Source organism: Capsicum annuum, chromosome 8 (genome assembly GCF_002878395.1).
Source record: "Capsicum annuum cultivar UCD-10X-F1 chromosome 8, UCD10Xv1.1, whole genome shotgun sequence".
In the NCBI taxonomy this organism is placed as follows: Eukaryota; Viridiplantae; Streptophyta; class Magnoliopsida; order Solanales; family Solanaceae; genus Capsicum; species Capsicum annuum.
In genome coordinates, this window is record NC_061118.1 from 164193217 (window position 1) to 164211435 (window position 18219).

At 31.7% G+C, this 18219-nt stretch overlaps 1 protein-coding gene across 1 annotated transcript; it reads left to right on the forward strand.

Annotated features, from left to right (window-relative positions):
- The first annotated feature begins 12811 nt into the window (after positions 1 to 12811).
- LOC107840171 (probable zinc metallopeptidase EGY3, chloroplastic) lies at positions 12812 to 18017 on the forward strand. The gene is made up of 6 exons (XM_016683924.2): positions 12812 to 13607; positions 14130 to 14327; positions 14795 to 15019; positions 15768 to 16006; positions 16537 to 16691; positions 17505 to 18017. The coding sequence occupies exons 1-6, from the start codon at positions 13041 to 13043 to the stop codon at positions 17858 to 17860; spliced, it is 1740 nt and encodes a 579-aa protein (XP_016539410.1). The 5' UTR covers positions 12812 to 13040; the 3' UTR covers positions 17861 to 18017.
- Positions 18018 to 18219: the final 202 nt, after the last annotated feature.

Below are 18219 nucleotides of genomic sequence, written 5' to 3' on the forward strand. Positions count from 1 at the left end.
CCCACCTATATATATTTTAAATACGTTAAACAATATATATATACACTACATATATAGTATATACTACATTAGAATTTTAAAAAAATATAGACATATAATCGTGTATACGACTATACGTTAGTTAAATATATATATTACTCTAAATAAAACATATACTACAAGATATATACTACAATATCATGATATATATACTAATTTATAAAATATACACACATATATACGTTAAATATATACGTCTATAGAAGATATATACACGTCTATACGTACCATTCAATACATACGTACTACTTTAAATAAAATATACTACAATAATACACACATTATATATATAGTTATACACTAATTTATAAAATATATACGCATGTATACGTTAAATATATACTGTTTTAGAAAATATATACACATATATACAATATTTTAAATAAAACATATGCTACTTAATATAATAAATTAATAACAGTATAATACTTAATAGTAAATTAATAATATATTAAAACTAAGTTTTTAATTTAAACTAGAAATTCAATTTAAATCATTAAATGGAAAAAAATACAAAGTAAGGACTAAGGAATGAATGAATGTTGAATTTTATTTATTGCAAAATGATCCAAAATTTATAATTTACATGAATGAAAAATCTACAAATTTTGCATCATTTTTTTCAACTCATTCATGTCAATATTAACGGGAACTTGTATAGGATAGTTAAAGTCAACGGGGGCAAAACCATGCATTGGACTTGATTCTGTTGAGTTCTCCCGTGAAGTCATGATTTCTTCAAGTCTCTGCTCATCGTTCGGCTCCGCTTCCATTCCTTGATTTCTTCGTTTAGCTCTAATCCAATCTCTGAGGCAAACGAGAACATCCATTGCATTTCTTCCCAATAAATGTTGGTTGTCTCCAAGTTGTTGTCGTCCTTGACTAAAAGCGCTTTCTGATGCAATAGTTGGCATTGGAACATTCAAGATATCTCTAGCTAATCTTGAAAGCACAGGGTATTGTGTTTCATTACTCCTCCACTAATCCAACGCGTTGATCCATCGTCTGCGATCCTCCATCGGTGACCGAAGATAATACTTAAGCTCTTCCTGATAAGTTGATGTGTAAGCTTCCTCATCGACACTATTTCAACAATTTAAATCATAAAAGTGATCAGGAAAACTACTATGTGCCGGCCTTTTAGAAGATGATGGCTCATCGGGAGGATGAAGAGCGACAGTTGGAGTGATATTTGTAGGTACGGCTAAATCAACTAAATCAACATAGTGATTATATAATTTTTCTATGTATTCATTCGCATTACTCATAACCGTCCACAATCAGGTTGTACTTGTGAGAAGCATTGTTAGTATTTATTTCTAAATTAGTATAAATAATAGTACCAATGCACGGATTAAGCATAGCACCAACCAAGTAAATAGGGGGAATCGGAAAAAAGAAAATTTAAATTTAGCAAACATGGCACCACCAACATCTTTTTAACCTTCTTTATTTTGATATTCTTTGAGTAAAATTGAAATATCGGTTATATATGTCAAAATATTCCAAACAGTAGGACAGTAAGCACCGAAAAATTCAACTGTAGCTATATAATATTTTTACAAAAACTTAATAAGATCATTAATTACAACCCAATCAGAATCATGTAACATGCAATCATCAGAATCAACAAACGAACCACAATATTGGTTAAAAGATAGTGTAATAGGAACTCTATATTTATAACAATTTTTTAAAAAATCATACCATCTAGTTTTACATTCTTCAGGCATCAATATCGGTGTAAGTCAATTTTGTTTACATTTAAGTTTAAAGTCTCTAATTTCACTTCTATGATTATTTCTTTAAATAAAACCAACGGCAAGCCGAATTTTTTCAATATAAAACTAAAAAAATTTAAGAACATCTCTTACAATTAAATTATATATATGACATGCATACCTAATATGAAAAAATTCAGGTAACGGTGAAGATAGCTTAAATTTTAATTTTTTTATAGCAGTCTTATTGTTAGAAGCATTATCAAAAGTAATACATAAGATTTTATTTTCGATACCATAAAATTTTGCAACTTTAGCAATCGAATCAACAATAAAATCTCCAGTATGTTTACGATCTTCATCATATAAAAAAGCAAGAATACATTTTTGCATAATAAAACTACTATCTATCCAATGACAAGTAATAGTTAAAATTTTATTTTTATTTACAACATGCCCAAGATTAGAACTTAGAGACATTTTACATTGAATATTTTTTAACAATGTTGATAAATAAAAATAATACTGTGAATGAAGTCTAAAAATATCGGCCCGACAAGTACTTCTAGGAATACCATTAAACAGAGGATTATAAATTGATTGAATATAATGAATAAAGGCATCAGAATAAGGAAAACTAAAAAATAAACAACCCACAACTACCATTTTAGCTGATCGGTTGCTGGGTCCATTCTAGTTTACGTTGGCCACCAACATCCACACCACCTCGTGCAATATTTAACTCTTTTTCGTGTTCATCACTTATATGTCTCATTAACGTACCCGTACCCCTTGCTTGCCTCCACTTTTATGCTTATATATTTGTTGACAAATATTGCATTGTACCTGAGTATTTGATATACGATCAAAAAATTGTCATGCAATACTAGTTGTTTTACGAGCTCTTGGGGCACAGAGAGGACGGAGAGGGAGATTAACCAATTCAGATCTAACGTTAGCATTTCCTACTGCGGGTGTCTCACCAATATTTTCATCATCTTCGTCTAAATTAACCGCATCTACTTCATTTTCTTCTTCTATATCGTAATTTTCCCGAGCTTTTACATAATTCATATCGTGGGAACCTACACCTAAAGGTACGCCTATTTCTTCCTCAAAAGGTTGACTAAGCGGTGCCGGAGGCACACAGATATATTGTCACGCCCCAAAATCCCATCGGGCTGGACTGGCACCCGAAGCCGAGAAGGTCCGGGAGAACCCGTTCAAATACCTGTACTTTCACTTACATGTCACCAAAAATTTGGACAGCACTTTGTTGCATATAGAAGGGTCTAATTACCTGTATCAGCACAACACGCACAAATATATATATATATATATATATATAGTACTTGGCCGTCGTGGCCACCACATATACAAATATAACATCACTATATAAACTTCCATGACTTTACCCTTCCTTATGTCTACAAAGCCTCTAGGATATACATGACATAACTAGGGTCGGGACAAACCCCCGCCCACACATGACTCCTGTACAATAACAAAACATAAGGGACCGACTTGGAAAGCTCCGAAGCAAACTGGAGCTCACCAACAATAGCTGTATGACCTGACTCTTATCTATGCTGTGAATGAGCTGAACCACCTGTGCCTACAGCATGAAATGCAGGTCCCCCGTGAGGGACGTCAGTACGAAATATGTACTGAGTATGTAAAGCTGTAAATAATCATATGTGATATGGGGGATCAAAAAAATCAGACGCAAGTGAATAAATCATAATAGAAGTGAACCACACTTCATAAACACTTTTAGGATCATGTACATTATCATTAATCTGAATTGGATTCTTGAATTCCAACACATTTGTGGAACGGTATACATTCGTTCATTTTATTCTTTACAATTATCATTTGCCATTACCTCCTCCTCCCGAACCTCCAACCACCTAACAATAATCAATACTGTACCGTACTGTGACCATTAGGCTGCCCCCAGTACATATCAACTGTAATCATATCAAATATCAGGATCGGCCCATGCTAGGCTTAAGCCCCTGAGCTACCACCCACACGTATATCAAGTAACACACATAAGAGATCTTTCCAATAACTTAGTTCAAAAGCTTTTGAGATTATTACATTAGTGTTCATGTCAATATAGTACCTTTGGAATAATGATACATCAATAGGAATCAAGTAATAGACTTTCTATACAATAACGATGTAATAAAGACTCATTGGTACATCAACAATGTGTTTCGAAATCATCAATATCACAACAATGAAATAGGAGCCTTTCGGTATATCAATGAAACATTTTGACACTTTATAGAATGGAAACAACTTCGTTGGTAATGTAGAACAATACATGTTTTTGGACAACCTCGGAATTTTACTTGATGGAACATTGGTGTTTTCATGCCAAAGAACATCGTTAGAGTATGCTTTACATACCTCATTGTAGATTCGGATACCAATTCAACACAACTTCCCGCCTTTACAAATCACTTATCTACAATGAAATGTTTGGCATCTAGTATTAGCAACCCAACACCACAATTCTCTTCCATAATTTCATACAACCAATATTTGCAAAGCATTCCAAAAACCAACTTGAACAATCGGTTTATGTGTATATATATATATATATATATAATCATCATTTCAATACCACATCATCACACTAAATCCCTCCACAATTCAACATAATCCAACTATGCACAAGAATAATCCAACATCATTTCCAATCATCTTTCAACAACAATCAAATAACATACTTCTTATGCTCACATGCATATATATATATATACATATCCATATAAATAACACCAACATAATTTACATCCTTACCATAAAATAGCCCTTTTGATTTCGAAGTCCTGTTGGCACAAATAAGGGGTGCTTCTCGAAGCCCTCGAGACGGTGAACACAACTACGGAATCAATTTGGATTTTCTACGGTTGAATGACAAGATAATTGGAGTTGAACTTAGGCTAGGGTTTCTTATTCTTCAATAATTTGGATGATAAATTATGGATATGAGGCTAAGTATATGTATATAATGACCAATTTTCGTCCATGAGGTGATTAAAAATGACCATATTGCCCTTAAAATTTAAGTAAATCCGAATCTGTCCATGGTGGACTGTTTTGATAGGCTAAGTAAATCGACCATAACTCTTTACTCCGATATTGGATTTGGGTGAAATTGGTATCGTTGGAAAGATAATTCAAAGGGCTTTCATTTAATATAAAGTAGGCCACCCAGTTCGTCCTGTACAAGGAGTTATGATCGTTTGAAGTTGACCCTAAAAATCTATTTTGAGAGGCTGAAGTAAAACGAGTATAACTCATTACTCAGATGTCGGATTTGGATGAAACCAATTTCATTGGAAAGAAGACTCAAAGATCTTTCTTTTCATAGGTGGCAGCTCTCCCAGTTCATTATATTAAGGGAGTTACGATCGTTCAAAGTTGACCCAAAAAAATGGCTGACCTCAGTAGTTTGTGTGAAGGAAATTTTCCTGCACATTTACTATTCCCAATATCCCGGCCACCGTTTTATAGTTTCGAACGTGCTCGATTATATCCGAAACCTATCCGTTTTTGGAAATCTTTATATCGTTGGGAAGCTTATTCAATAACCTTCGTATGGAACCATCGACGGGCAAATTCCGGTATAAATAAAATAAAATAAAATTAATTCCATATAAATAAGACCAATACACGTAATTGAATACGCCAATATATGTACTTGAATACGGGGTGTTACATATATCTACTACTTGAAGTATCTCTACCGCTAGTAATTCGCTTTTTACTACCACTACCGTTTCCGGGATAAATTTTTTTAACACCTTTAGTAGCAAGGTTTCTTAATTTATCCATAATATAAATTAAACTAAAAAAATTTAAAATAAACAAATATAATAAAATTAAATATTCAACAATTAATACACTAAATACAAATTAAACATAAGAGATGGAATGACAATACAAAATTTTGGAAGTATCCGAAGGCTGCGACTTTAGAAACTTTCACTCGTACTTTGTAATCGCAAAATTTAAAAATTAACGTGAGCACTTTAGGAAATTAAATATATAAAATGTTTGAGAATTGAGAATTGAGATTTGAGAGAGAATGAGAATTGAGAGAATAAAAAATTGTGTGGAAAATGATTTGAAAGTGTAGGGTATTTATAGAAATTTTTTCGGGGTTAAAAAATAATTTTAAAAGTAATATTTTTTTTTTAATAAAAATCTCAAACTAGCCGTTTGGATCCAAAAATGGCTATATAGCTGTTGGGCCAACGGCTAGTTTGGGCCCAACAACCCATTTAAAAAATATATATATATTCCAGGTCGGTTAACCGGCGGGCTTGGACCGAACTTGGTTCGGACTGAGTTAATCAGGCCCAATCAAAAATAAATCAGCTCGGGACTCGGTATCCTACAACCCATGGGTTGACCGGGCCGAGTCAAACTGGATCGAGTCAAACTGGGCCGATTTTCTTAAACAAACCCGACCCATTTGACAGACTTACCCCTGCTTAGGACGCAACACTTACCCAAGTGGTAAACCATGCTGGAAGTAGTCAAGGAACAAGTTTGGTTATGCCGTAATTGCACATTGTGTAATACTTGAGCTAATTTATGGTGATTGATGTCAGTTTATTGTGTATTTTGTCTTTGTACGACTGAGAAAATTTAGTATTAAGAATTTAATCTTTTTAGTTTTTTTTTTCCTAAATCCACATAGAGCTGTAACATGTCCGCATATTATTGGGAGAAAAATATGAACTTGCCCAATCCCACATAGCCTTAAATCTGCACCGGCCTGCATAGCTTTAAACCTGCATTGCAAACGCGTTGCCTGCATTCAGGTTAACTTCATGCTCATACTAATTTTGTTGGTATTCTATCAAGAAATTTGCCTTACCTCCTGATTTAATTGCTTGAATAAGTCTATAGATTATATTTATATTTTTATTTTGCAAATAAAATCTCTTTACTTTTGGAGGAAAAAAAATGAGCATATGATCTGAATCCTTTTTTGGCCATAGAATGTCTAATAACCTACTCCCTCCGTCCCAAATTATCGGTCCCAAATTTCTTAATTTGGTTTCTAATTTTACTTGTCTTTTTTTATTAATCAAAAAGATATAAATTTTTTTTTTTTCATGTTTTATTCTTTGCATTAATTACTTTTTCTTTAAGTTAAAATGTAAACATCGTTTAATAGGATACTATGATAAACTAGCCATGTTATTAATTATTTTTCTTAATCAATATGTCGTCTCAATTTGGAACAGATAATTTAGGACGGAGGGAGTAGTACAAGTTTATTGGGTTCAGTCTATCGTATGACATTGATAAATCAAATTGATTCCCCAGCTACTTAATTCATAAAATATGCCTCGAGTAGGCGTGGGTGCAACCTGACTGAAATAATAGTCACAAAAGAATATTGGTATGGGAAGTGTGAGAGCCTACACTTTAAAATAAATAAAGCTGCTACTGCTCCTCAAGGGTAAAAAACATGAAGTTCTCAGTTACTAGAATATAATATTTGCAAGGAGAAATAATGTTTAATAGTCGAGTTTAGATTTGGTCTTCGACATGTTTGTGCAACTTTTTGAGTGGCTTATTGTTATATACAAATCTAGAACTTTAACTTAAATGTAGAGAGCCTTATGCGGGAAAAAAAGTAAAATTTGTTAAGGCAAAAATTCGCTTATAGTTTCAGCATAAATAACTTTAATCTCCAAGTGATTGGCAAACTGAAAAAGAAAATGAATGTTTTCACTTTAAGATACTAATCTGATTCATGAATTAATATTCGCTTCTATTTTCCAATTGTTTCCAAACTTTCCAAAAATGGATTGAAGGTTAATGCTCTTTCTTCACAATTTCTTTTGGCTACTATTATCCTAATGTATGTCATTTGATTAAGTTGCAGAAAGAGACACTTCATTGCTTTTCTCTTGATATGATTGGATGACTTGGCTGGTATGATATTTTAATAGTAATAGATAAAGTTTTCAATTGTACCAAGAGAAAATATCCATTTTCTCCTTCACTGGATACTTCAAATGTGTAAGATATATACAACAACTGCTTTCTGTCAAATTGATCGATTGATGGTCAACATTTGTTATTATTTTTCCTAAATTTCTTGGAATGTTTATCATAAACTTCTAATAATTAGCTTGTATTCTTTCATACAACAGGTCTCAGTCATACATTTGCAGAGTCCAATCTAAGGATGCATCAACTCTTTTTTTGTATTTATGAAAAGGGGAAAGACTCAAATATGCCACTAAACTATCAGAAATGACTCATTTATGTCATCCGTTAAAAGTTGGGCTTATTTATGCCATCGCCGTTACAAAATTGGCTCATCCATGCCATTACTTTTTAACAGTCGATTTTTAAAAATAGTCTTGTCACGTGACAGCTTATTAGAGGGCCACATTAATTTTTTTTGATCCATTAAAAAGAATCCACGCAACTTTTTGATCCATTGAAAATTAGTTTGATCTATGTTTTTAAAATTTGATTAATTTTTCATGAATATATTCTTAAAACATTCTCGTTCGATTCGTTTTTTTGTCATTTTTGATATATTAAGATTGTTTTCATATTTTACCTTTAATATTAATTATTTTTTTCTTCAAATTAATTTCAAACACAATAGTAAACATCATTTAATAAATATATTATAATAAAATAGTTATTTTAATTGATGGGCGAGTAATTAAAAGGGAACGGAGAGAGTATATACTCCACGTTTTTTATCACTTTATTATTATTTTTTTAAAAGATTCACGTTAACTAAAACTTTTGTCATTTTTCAGTTGAAACTGCAGGAATATATAAACATCAAATATTATTATTATATTATTAATAGTTAGCTTCTCATTTTGTCAACTCTACGTATACTATATATGTCGTTATGTTGTCGCCTTCCTGTTTTTGCAATAATAAATGATGATGCATAAAGTATTACGTACGAATATTGAATGCTGATTAGGGGCGGCTTAACCCTTAGGAGAAAAGGCAGCCGCCTAAGACTCCAAAATTTGAGGAGTCTATTTTTGTTTAGTAATAATAAATTACAAATTTTAAGAAATATATTAAATACTATTTATAGAAAAAAGAAAAATTTTATATAAAAAAATAAAACGCAAGACCTCCGTTTGATTTTTGCCTTAGACCATAAATTTCTTGAGACGCCCCTGATGCTGATGATGTCATTCCATGCTTAATAAAAAAATAAAAAAATAAAAAATTACTTACATTCGGCTGACAAAATATTTCATGTATGCTAAGACATACTATATGCTTAATTAGAATAGCGTTTGGTTATAAATTTTAGCAGTAGATTTAAAAAAAAAAATCTTTAAGTATTTGTTTGATCATGAAAAATTAATCAAATTTTAAAAGCATAGATTAAATTAATTTTTAATGGATCAAAAAATTGGGTGGATTTTTTTTAATGGATAAAAAAAAATTAAAAAGAAAATTGATTTAAAAAAAATAAAAAATGACATGACCCTCTAATAAGCTACCGCGTGGTAAGGTTGTTTTTAAAAACTGACTGTTAAAAAGTAATGGCATGAATGAACCAGTTTTGTAATGGTGATGGCATAAATGAGCCCAACTTTTAACGGATAACATAAATGAGTCATTTCTGATAGTTCAATGACATATTTGAGTCTTTTCCCCTATGTAAATTATATGTATAGTGCTATTTTGCAAAACATAGCTCCTTAATGTTCACATATATATATGTATATATATGTATGTATATATAAAATGTGCGCTACAAGCTTGTTCCCCTGAGCTCAATGGTATTAATTAAAACATTCTACCGCTCAAACTTCCTACTTTAAGATAAATCCTAAAACTTAAAAATTGCAATCCACATGTTTTATTGTTGGGCCCGTACTGACACGGGCGTTGCACTTCTAGTTCTATTATATAGAAGAGGTGGTTTGGACCATCTCTCATGCAATTACCAAAAAATTCCTCCACTCCCACTTAATTACATATCATGCCCCAATATATAATAATTCATTGTTTCATCATAATGGTTTAAATATTTAATATATTCTATTAATTTATATTAATTAACTATAACTACATATTGGAAGTATTTTTTTTTTATTTAATTGGCTACTATGTTCAAAACTAATTTGTTACCACGAATCACAATAATTAATGACTTAAAATATTTAAAAGACATATAGAAATTTTATTGACTCTCATTATTTTAACATCTCATTATTTTAGCAATACCACATAAATTGAGATAAGAGAAAAAGTACGGCAAATCATAATAATTAACAACTTAAAATATTTAAAAGACATATAAAATTTTTAGTTGATTCTAAAAATTGTATCGAAGCTACATAAATTGGGACACAAGGAGTAAATATATTATTTGATAATTACATAAAAAATATTATAAATCACAATAATTAACAAGTTAAAATACTTTTTTAAAAATAGATAAAAGTTTTATTCAACTCTCAAAATTTTATCGGTGCACCATAAATCATGACAAAATAAAAAATTCTCTTAATTAATTGCAACTAAATATTTAAAGTGAATCAATGTTATTATTTTAATTGACATTTATATAGAAAACTAATCTTTTTATTTATTTATTTTAGTAAATTTAAATTTTAAGATTATTTTTTTATTATCTAGAAATACTAATATTTAAACTTAACTTAAAATTTTTAAAGTACAAAATTAATAAATTTAATTTAATAAAATAAATTTCTAATGAATATTTTCTTAGAATTTGTGTTGGGTCAATATGTATCAAGTTAAAAAATAAAGAAAGAAAATCTATAGTAAAAGATAAATATAATGCACTATCAAATAATGTTTAATAATATCATATTTTGCATATGCAAATATAGCATCCCGTATTTAATTAATATACTATTTCGATGAATTATCGATGATTACTATTGGATATAATAAAATTATATCAATTTTTATAGTAATAACATAATCAATCGCTATTAATTAATTGTTACGAGTCATCTAGGTATTAAGAAAATAAATAATATTTAATGAAAAATAAAATAGACATAAAAAACGAAATTAACTCTTAATGTTTTAAATTAAATTTTCGTCTTTCGAATGATGATTTTACAATATCACTCCTTATAATTATAAGTCATTTATGTATTAGAAAAATAAGAATAACAAAATGATATGTCAACATAAAATATTTGATTGACTATCAAAATTATATTAGAGCCACATAAATTGGAACGTACAGAAGAAGATATAAAGCAACATATATTATTTAAAAATAAAATAAAAAGTACTGTAAATAACAATAATTAACAATTTTTTTTAAAAATTGATTTGTGCTGCTTCAATCGTGATTTTAATGTATCACCCGCAATTAATTATTATAAGTCACTTATATATTGAAAAATTAATAATATTGAATCCATGATTTTACTATATATATATATATATATATACTATGAATAAATATTTTCATGATGTTTTTTTTTTTTAAAATAAAAACTTACTACATATATTCAAAAGACAAAAGAGTAAAAACACACGAGAGATAAATGTAGAGAGATCAAGAAACACCAAATGGATTATTAACATCTGTAACATTCAACACATTTCTAAATGTTTCCAAATTCTTCTTGAATCAACACATACACATAATAAAATTAATAAATAATAAGTAATAATAATTATATTTTTTTTATATAACCCCTAATTAATTATTATGGTCATTTAAACATTATGCCACATAAGTTGAAATAAAAAATATATTATAAATCACAATGATAAAAAATTTAAATTATTTAAAAAATATAATTGGCTATCGTAGATACAAAAGTCTGGACAAGGAGAGTAGCATATATTATTCAAAAATTACGTAAAAAATATTATAAATTACAATAGTTAACAACTTAAAATATCTAAAAACAATTTAATATGTTGTACATTTAAAAAATATTACATGAAAAATACTAAAAATCACAATAATTAATAACTTAAAAAATTTAAAAGATATAAAATATTTGGTCGACTCTTGAAATTATATTAGTGTCATTGAAATTGAATAGAAGAAAAATATTATAAATCACAATAATTAAAAACTTAAATTATTTTTAAAATATAATTGACTATCAATGCCACACGAAATTGGACACAAAAAGTAACGTATATTAATTTGAAAATTACATAAAAAAAATTTATAAATTACAATAGTTAACAATTTAAATTATCTAAATACATATTAAAATAGCATATATTGAACTCATGCTAGATTTCGGATGAATTTTAGAAAACATATGCAATCCTTTTATTAAAAAAATTTATTTAAATATATCAAGATTGAATAAATAAATAAATATCTTAATATTGGACCCGTGTTGACACGAGTCATGCTCTTTTAATATTTATATATAGAGCTCTTCCATCGAAGTTTGCGTGTGACCGGTCTTAATAGATTCGCCCCTGATGGCATACTATTTCCCATGATACCAGAACCACCTTCCTCCCTTCATCCTTGCTTTCCCATAAATAGTCTCTGCACCTTTTATCTACTTTAAATGAGCTTTAAGAGCGGATAAAAATTGCTCCCAAAAAACTGTGGATAGGAAATAACAATGCATTTATCACGTGTAACCTCCTAGCATAAGATCATAAATTTTTACAGTAAATCACATCACTTAATTTAAAATAATAAATATAAATTTTTATTGTATTTTATTTTTTATAAATTTTATATCAAGTTAAAATATATTTGCTTTTCGAAATCGATGGAGGATTTTATAAGTATATGGTCTGGATCGGGATCGGGATCGGGATCGGGTTCTTGTCTGGACAGTACTCGAATAAAGAAATTTAAGATTGAAATATAAGTTAGTTTGGTTTAGCATTTTAAAATTAATTTTATTATTTTGATTCTTTAGAGAGAAATCAACACGGCCACTTGTCCTCTCTTCATTTGCCTTCCATATCCTTATCCTTAAATCCTCACGTTGACGTAACTTAACTCTAACTTTGTTTTGACTTGTAGAAATTAAATCATGCAACAAAATTTTCTACTACATCTTACTTATTATTTTCCAAAACTATCACCGTAGGGTATCATCTTGTTCAATTTCATTGTCACCTTGTGTTGAACACATTCCACCTGTACTTGTTCTCCAACTTTCTAGACTTCTCCCCATCAGATTCCATTCCAAAATCTTCTCTTCCTTAAATGGTTTCCACTATGTTTTCTCTTCAGTTCATAGCATTCTTGATCAACCCCATATGGCAACAGCTCTTTGTGCTGCTACATCTTCTTCCTCTTGCTCTTCTTCTTGGTCACTCACAAACAGAAAATCCCAACACCCACTCTCCTTTTCCCTATATTCTACTTATTACAACCCAAAGAGATTGAATCTTTACGTTCCTTATAAAAAGAGGTTGAATTTTCATGTTAAAGCTGAGGAAAAAGATGATCAACCCTCATCTTCCTCTCCATCTGTGGCTGTAGCTTCTGAAGAAAATGATTCTTCAAAGAATGATGTGCATGTCCAAGAGGGTCAGAGTAGTGTTCATGAGCATGAGTCTGAGAGGATAGAGAGGGAGAAACAACAAGAAATGGATTGGAAAACTGATGAGGAATTCAAGAAGTTTATGGGGAATCCATCAATTGAGGCTGCTATAAAGCTTGAGAAAAAGAGAGCTGATAGGAAGCTCAAAGAGCTTAATAGTGAAACCAGTAGCAACCCACTTGTTGGTTTTTTTAGAAATTTGGTTCGTGATAGTTTGTCCAAAGAAAAGGAGAGGTTGGAAAAGGCAGAGGAGGCTTATGTAGCTCTTGATCTTAACAAGGTAATTTTCCCCTCTAATTGTGTGATTCTTTCTTTTCTTGGACCTTTTATGTAGAGGCCAATCCAGAATTTAAAGTTGGTTAGTTCAGAGTGGTGGTAGTCTAATTACAGTATACATTTAAAAAAAAAAAACATTTTTGCACATGTATACATGGTTAGAAATTGTTGTTGTTGTTGTTCTATAATATGAGTCTAACAACAACTTACCTAATGTAATCCCATAAGTGGGTCTGGGGATGATAGAATGTACGTGGACCTTACTCTACCTTTGAGAGTTAGAGATGTTGTTTCTAATAGACCCTCGGCTCAAATATAAAATGAGTCTATGAGCTTATTGGAGCGGCTTATTTGGTGAGGAATATAGAATGGATACAAACTTGCTTAGTATTGAGGTTTAGTTGTTCTTGTATGCATGATTAGCAGTTTTTGCCCTGCTGTTATGTTGTACTTGTTGATAGCTACTTCATTGTCTTAGGAGCTATTCGCCGTGTATCTTGATGTTTGTATAAATTTTCTTTGGCAGCTAAGGAATTGCTTTGGCTTTGATACGTTCTTCGCAACTGATGTGAGGAGATTTGGGGATGGAGGAATTTTCATTGGTAACTTGAGAAGGCCTATTGATGAAGTAATACCCAAATTGGAAAAGAAGTTATCAGAGGCTGCTGGAAGGGAGGTCGTCTTGTGGTTCATGGAGGAAAAGACGAATGATATTGCAAAGCAGGTATGCTTTTAGATGTTTACAAAGATACTAATTTGGACTGTTTCGTTATGCATATTAGCGCTTAAGGCTTTTGCGAATGAACTACATTACGGTTAGTTGAGGATGTTTGCTACTTGGTTTAAGGAAGTTGTGAAGCTATCAGCCAGAATTTGCAACTATTGCAGCATACATAACTCCAGATTTCACTTTAGTAATTTTTACATGTATGGATTGTGGAGAAAAGATGAACTTTAAGAATGAAGTTAGTGATGTAGATCAATAGCTCAACCTAATGGATCCAGAAAAGTTTAACGAACCACAAATTAATTCCATTCATTACAGTATATATTCTATGATAGTCACATGAGATTCATTTATTTGTGTGGAACAAAAGACTCAACTTGTGTCATTTCAGGTGGTTTTAGTAAATATTCCATTTGGTTGCCTGTGTAAATGACAAATATTGTTGATGCTTTTTTCGTCTTCAGGCTTGTGTGGTACAACCGAAGTCAGAGATGGATCTTGAATTTGAATCAACCAAATTAAGTACACCTTGGGGTTACATCAGTGCTGTAGCTTTGGCCGCAACTACTTTGGGCACTATAACTTTGACCAGTGGTTTCTTTCTTAAGCCTGATGCTACGATTGATGATTTCTTGACCAACATTGCACCTCTTTTTGGTGGCTTCTTGACCATTTTGGGAGTTTCAGAGGTATGCATTGATTTCTCCTTTAAATCGTGTGAGTTGATGCCTAAATCTCATGAAAGCTTTAAATCAAATCTCAAGTTTGCTTTTTGTTAATGTTAGATTCCTAGAAATTCTTTTTTCCATGTAAATACATGAAATGTTCTTCCCAAGTCTCGTTGCAGCTATTGGTACAACATAAAGTACACTCAAGCATAAAGTACGTTTAAGTTGTGTGTTTCGTACTACTGGGTTGACATGATGTGTTGCAAGGAGTTCAGTATTTTTATATCATAGACATTTTATACGTTGAATATGGAAAGTTGATTTATTATAAAAATAGCTGATTACTCAGATATAAAATCGATGCAACTTACCACTTAGCATTCTAGAAAGTATCTTTAAGTTGGTCGGTGTATGATGCCTTGATGTACTGAACTATTGAATTTTATAATGTACGAATGTCGCTATAGGTATTGATATGGATGCTTTCTAGTATTTTAGAAGTATCCATTCTATCCATTTTCCTCCTTATCCCCTGTCCAGATGTAGAACCTTACCTGTGGTTTTGAGTTTTGACCTATGCGCAAGCATCATTTCGCTAAGTTTTCTTAGCCTGTGATAAGCATTGTAGCTATTTGTGGTCGCATCTTTATATTTCCGAGCTTGTAGGCTTTATCATACTATGATGTAATTGCTTTATATCATGATGAACAACAAACCTCTGATGTCTGTCTTTTGCTTAATAATTGTTATGTTTCTTGATGCATGGCAGATAACCACAAGAGTAACTGCTGCCCGCTATGGTGTCAAACTTAGTCCATCTTTTCTTGTTCCATCCAATTGGACTGGGTGTCTCGGTGTCATGAATAACTATGAGTCCCTGCTACCAAATAAAAAGGCTCTATTTGATATTCCAGTTGCTCGTACAGCAAGTGCATACTTGACATCGCTAATACTTGCAGTTGCTGCTTTTGTGGCTGATGGAAGCTTTAATGGAGGCGACAATGCACTGTAAGTAATTAATATTGTCCTCCCTTAAAATGCTGCATTGCACTAGAGTAACTTCTGTCTCGTATACAACTTACATGTGGAATGCATGTTTTGGTTTTTTCCTTTAGCTTATTGTGGCCGAAATGATTTAGAAACTGTGGTTGTGAAAACAAAAATTTCCCTGTAACACTTGATGGCTTTTCTGGCGTTTCTTCTGCATAAACTTTGCCCTTAAATATCTGTATATGTCTAAATTTGTACGAATTCTTTTGCCGCCATAGAATAACTAACAAGCACGAACAGCTTGATTGCCCAAACTTTGTGATGTTTTATGTGTTCATTACAATTAATGAAAAAAGAACTATTGCAGAATTGGCATGACTTACTTACGAGCAAATTTGGTAGGCCGTTTTGAGAAATTTTCTAGCACATCATACTTTTCTCCTTCCTGCCTAACCTCTTCAGCGTGGATTTTATTAATTTGATTGTCCTATTTCTTCTGCATTCCTTTCTATATCACTTCTGCTTACTGTCCTCTCTTTGTTTTTCAGGTACATAAGACCTCAGTTCTTTTATAATAATCCTTTGTTCTCCTTCATTCAATATGTTGTTGGGCCATATACTGATGATCTTGGGAATGTGTTGCCTTATGCTGTTGAAGGCGTGGGAGTTCCTGTTGATCCCCTTGCTTTTGCTGGGCTTTTAGGTGAGTTTCTCGAAATCTTCTCCCTTTTTTTTTGTTGTGCCAACTTCTTGCAGTAAATTTATGGTGTGACCTCAAAGCATCTGTTTAGCTGTGTTCCTAAAAAAGCACCTCTTAACTTCATGCATAAACAAAGAGCGTTCAGTTTGGTTAAGTCCATGCCTTTTGTCATGACTATAGATAGATAATTGAAGGGGGATATTCAGCAGAAGAGTAATAAGACGAAGAGGAACAGTATTTGGTTTAATATTCTAAAAGCTGTATCTTCGGATAGGTTGTTCATGCATAGTCATTTACTCTCGGATAATCACTATCTTCTTCATTTTAATCTCGTTGAACAAGGTATTCTAGGAGGCTTAAGTAATAATATTGGGTCTAATTAACTTCTGGACATATGTCTGAAGAGTTCCTACTGTTGCATGTCAACTGTCACTGACACTACTTTTTGGTGCCTCTATCGCCAAACTGTGAGGTGAATTAGCAACATAGCTGTGCTTATTCTGTATGGCTGAACACCTTTCTGATCTCTTCCACAAGCAATCCTAATTGCGGTTAATTTCACTTTTTTTAGGTGAAGAACTAAAATTGGTATTCCTTTTTAGGCTATAGGAGTAGTAAACGGCATAAGGTGAGAAAGAAAAATAGAAACAATTGACTTGTTATCTCTTCCCCTATTATGCTCTTCAACTTTAGTTACATAAGAGTGAGAAGTACAGGTCCGGAGATTGTTGGGAATGAATTTGTGACACATCATCTTCTAATAAGTGGCGAAGCAACCCAATTTGCTCACCCCGTTGCGGTCATTCTCTATTGCAGGAATGGTTGTTACCTCTTTAAACCTCTTGCCATGTGGAAGACTAGAAGGCGGGCGCATTGCACAAGCTATGTTTGGCAGGAGCACTGCTGCATTGTTATCTTTCGCGACTTCCCTTTTGCTAGGAATAGGCGGTCTAAGTGGAAGCGTGCTATGTCTGGCTTGGGGACTCTTTGCAACCTTCTTCCGCGGTGGAGAGGAAGTCCCTGCACAAGATGAGATCACTCCCCTTGGAAATGAGAGGTTTGCATGGGGTTGTGTACTCTTCTTGATGTGTTTCCTAACCCTTTTCCCCAACATTGGTGGCACATTCTCCAGTTCATTTTTCGGTGCTCCATACTTCCGCGGTGATCTGTAATTATGAATTAGTGTATACTTATAGCAAATGTATTGTAAAGTGCCAATTTTCATTTTTGTTGTTAATATTAGGTGTTCTTTCTCTCTAATATATTGAATGAATAGATGCAACCCTTATGCATTTGAGTGAAATTCAATGGAATTATGTGCCTTCAATATGTTTTAGTTCTCTGCATCATCCTTTTAGTTAATGAGGACATAACTCTGTTCAGGAAGAAAATGGTTAGTTTTATGGCCCATCTTTAAATTTTGGATCTACCTTGGTGCCTCTGAATTCACATGTTGTATATCAATCTTTAATGGCTCGAGTTCAATTAATTTCGATAAGTATTGATTAAAGATTTAATTCACACAAAACTT